This window comes from Lepeophtheirus salmonis, chromosome 6, assembly GCF_016086655.4.
Source record: "Lepeophtheirus salmonis chromosome 6, UVic_Lsal_1.4, whole genome shotgun sequence".
Classification (NCBI taxonomy): Eukaryota; Metazoa; Arthropoda; class Copepoda; order Siphonostomatoida; family Caligidae; genus Lepeophtheirus; species Lepeophtheirus salmonis.
This window is the reverse complement of record NC_052136.2, coordinates 6640056-6642745: the sequence shown is the minus strand read 5'-3', so window position 1 is coordinate 6642745 and position 2690 is coordinate 6640056. Positions and strand designations below refer to the sequence as shown.

At 32.8% G+C, this 2690-nt stretch overlaps 1 protein-coding gene across 1 annotated transcript; it reads right to left on the bottom strand.

Annotated features, from left to right (window-relative positions):
* Positions 1-549: 549 nt before the first annotated feature.
* Positions 550-2312, bottom strand: LOC121119430 (tubulin beta-4B chain). Its single transcript, XM_040714092.2, has one exon. It carries the CDS (start codon positions 2168-2170, stop codon positions 833-835), a length of 1338 nt encoding a protein of 445 aa, XP_040570026.1. The 5' UTR covers positions 2171-2312; the 3' UTR covers positions 550-832.
* Positions 2313-2690: the final 378 nt, after the last annotated feature.

The window sequence follows — 2690 nt, the reverse complement described above, 5'->3', positions numbered from 1 at the left end:
ACGCGGTCCTGACCAAGGTATATAGAATATTCTATATACTTTTGTTGTTTCTATTCTCTCACCTCTCTTCTTCTATCTACTATGTAATAATATTTGAAATTCATATGTACACGCGTCCAAAGGTTTCGTGAATTAAAAATAAGTAAATATTTCTTTCTCTATGTAGGTAACTTTTTGATTCACAAAACCTTTGGAAACGTGTAGGTATGCCTTTCTAATATTAAATTCCTTGGTAGAAGGAGGGAAGTTGTTACTCTAATAATACTAAAACTTGCTAGTAATAATAGTACTTGTTTTAATATTCCCTCACGATATTTTATAGTCACCACCTTTCCTCAAAAAAGGAACAGAATATAAGCTCAAAATCATCTTGTAGTTAGCCTAATAAGTCTATTATACCAATTGCAATTTATATCTTAAATAATCCTAACTAACATTGTCATATTACTTCTCTACTACTTTTAAAATGAATTTTATATATATATATATATATACATTTCATATAATTAAAATCCTACATAGAATTTAATTCAATAATAAATTAAAACATTGCTTAATAATATTTTATTTAATTTTTTGTATACAAATTCATATAATTGGGCCTTTTATTGCCTTGTAAATTATACAAAGGGATTCGAATACATTGGCCAATATTATAAAGATTTACAACATATAGATGTAAACTCCACATTAATGACAAATTAAACTAATAATAAAGAAATATAAGATAGAAATTTAAAGCTGAAACATGAATCTAAAATCCTTTAATTAAAATCATCTATTATATATACAGAAATACTTGAGTACACTGCAAAATAATAATAAAGAGTAATCAAGCTATCTCCTCCTCCTCTTCTTCATCAAATTCTCCTTCGTCTTCAGCTGTAGCTTCTTGATATTGCTGGTATTCCGATACCAAATCATTCATATTACTTTCAGCTTCAGTAAACTCCATCTCATCCATACCCTCACCAGTATACCAATGTAAAAAAGCTTTCCTACGGAACATAGCAGTAAATTGTTCAGATATTCGCTTAAATAGTTCTTGAATTGCAGTTGAATTTCCAATGAATGTAGCTGCCATTTTGAGGCCACGAGGTGGAATGTCGCAAACGGCTGTCTTAACATTATTGGGAATCCATTCAACAAAATAAGATGAATTCTTATTTTGAATATTTAACATTTGTTCATCAACTTCTTTCATTGACATACGCCCTCTAAATATAGCTGCAACAGTAAGGTATCTACCATGTCTAGGATCACATGCTGCCATCATATTTTTAGCATCGAACATTTGCTGTGTCAGCTCTGGTACAGTAAGGGCTCTATATTGTTGACTTCCTCTAGAAGTTAATGGTGCAAATCCTGGCATAAAAAAATGAAGACGAGGAAACGGTACCATGTTTACAGCTAACTTTCTAAGATCAGCATTAAGTTGACCAGGAAATCTGAGACAAGTAGTAACACCGGACATTGTCAGTGAAACCAAATGATTCAAATCCCCATATGTTGGTGATGTCAGTTTCAATGTGCGGAAGCAAATATCATACAAAGCCTCATTATCAATACAGAAAGTCTCATCAGTATTCTCTACGAGCTGATGTATAGATAAAGTTGCATTATAAGGCTCAACAACAGTATCAGAGACTTTAGGTGAAGGAACTACAGAATAGGTATTCATAATTCTGTCAGGGTATTCTTCACGGACTTTAGATATTAATAGTGTACCCATTCCAGAGCCTGTCCCCCCACCCAAAGAATGAGTCAATTGAAATCCCTGAAGACAGTCACAAGATTCTGACTCCTTTCGAACAACATCCAAAACAGATTCAACCAACTCAGCGCCTTCCGTGTAGTGTCCTTTAGCCCAGTTGTTACCTGCACCAGATTGTCCAAAAACAAAATTATCAGGTCTAAAGATTTGCCCATAAGGACTCGATCGAACAGAGTCCATGGTTCCTGGCTCTAAGTCCACGAGTATTGCTCGTGGAACATACATCCCACCAGAAGCTTCGTTATAGTATACATTGGTACGCTCCAACTGAAGGTCCGAATCTCCACGATAAGTTCCTGTTGGATCCATGCCATGCTCATCCGATATTATTTCCCAAAACTTTGTTCCTATTTGGTTACCGCATTGGCCTGCTTGCATATGAACAATCTCTCTCATTTTTATTTGATACTTACGACCTCCGGTAATCTCTTAGCTTCTTAAAGGTGTGTTCACTAGAGTGGTTACGCTCAATTTAGCACGCATTATTCTTCCTTTTTATTATTATTAATCTTCTCTTCGTTACCTTTATTGCATCACTCAACCTTTTTTTCAAAAAGAAACATAAAAAGGTCCGAAAATAAGTCAGTTATACCAACTGTAATTGATATCTTAAGTACTACAAGACTTATGATTGTCACATTATTTCTCCACAATTTTTTGAAATGAATTACTATATTTAATTTCATAATATTAAAATCCTACATAGTATTTTATCTATACTGTATTATATAAAAAGCCTATCTATACAGTTGTATTTGTATATGATAGCCAATATTTTTTCATAGAAATAATAAGATAGCCAATATAAATATACGATGACGGATCAACAAGAAATTGTATTCCTGTCTTTTTGGAAACAGAGCATCAGAATAAAATAGCGTATTTCTTCGTTAATTTTTGAAAAAGAATAAATTAT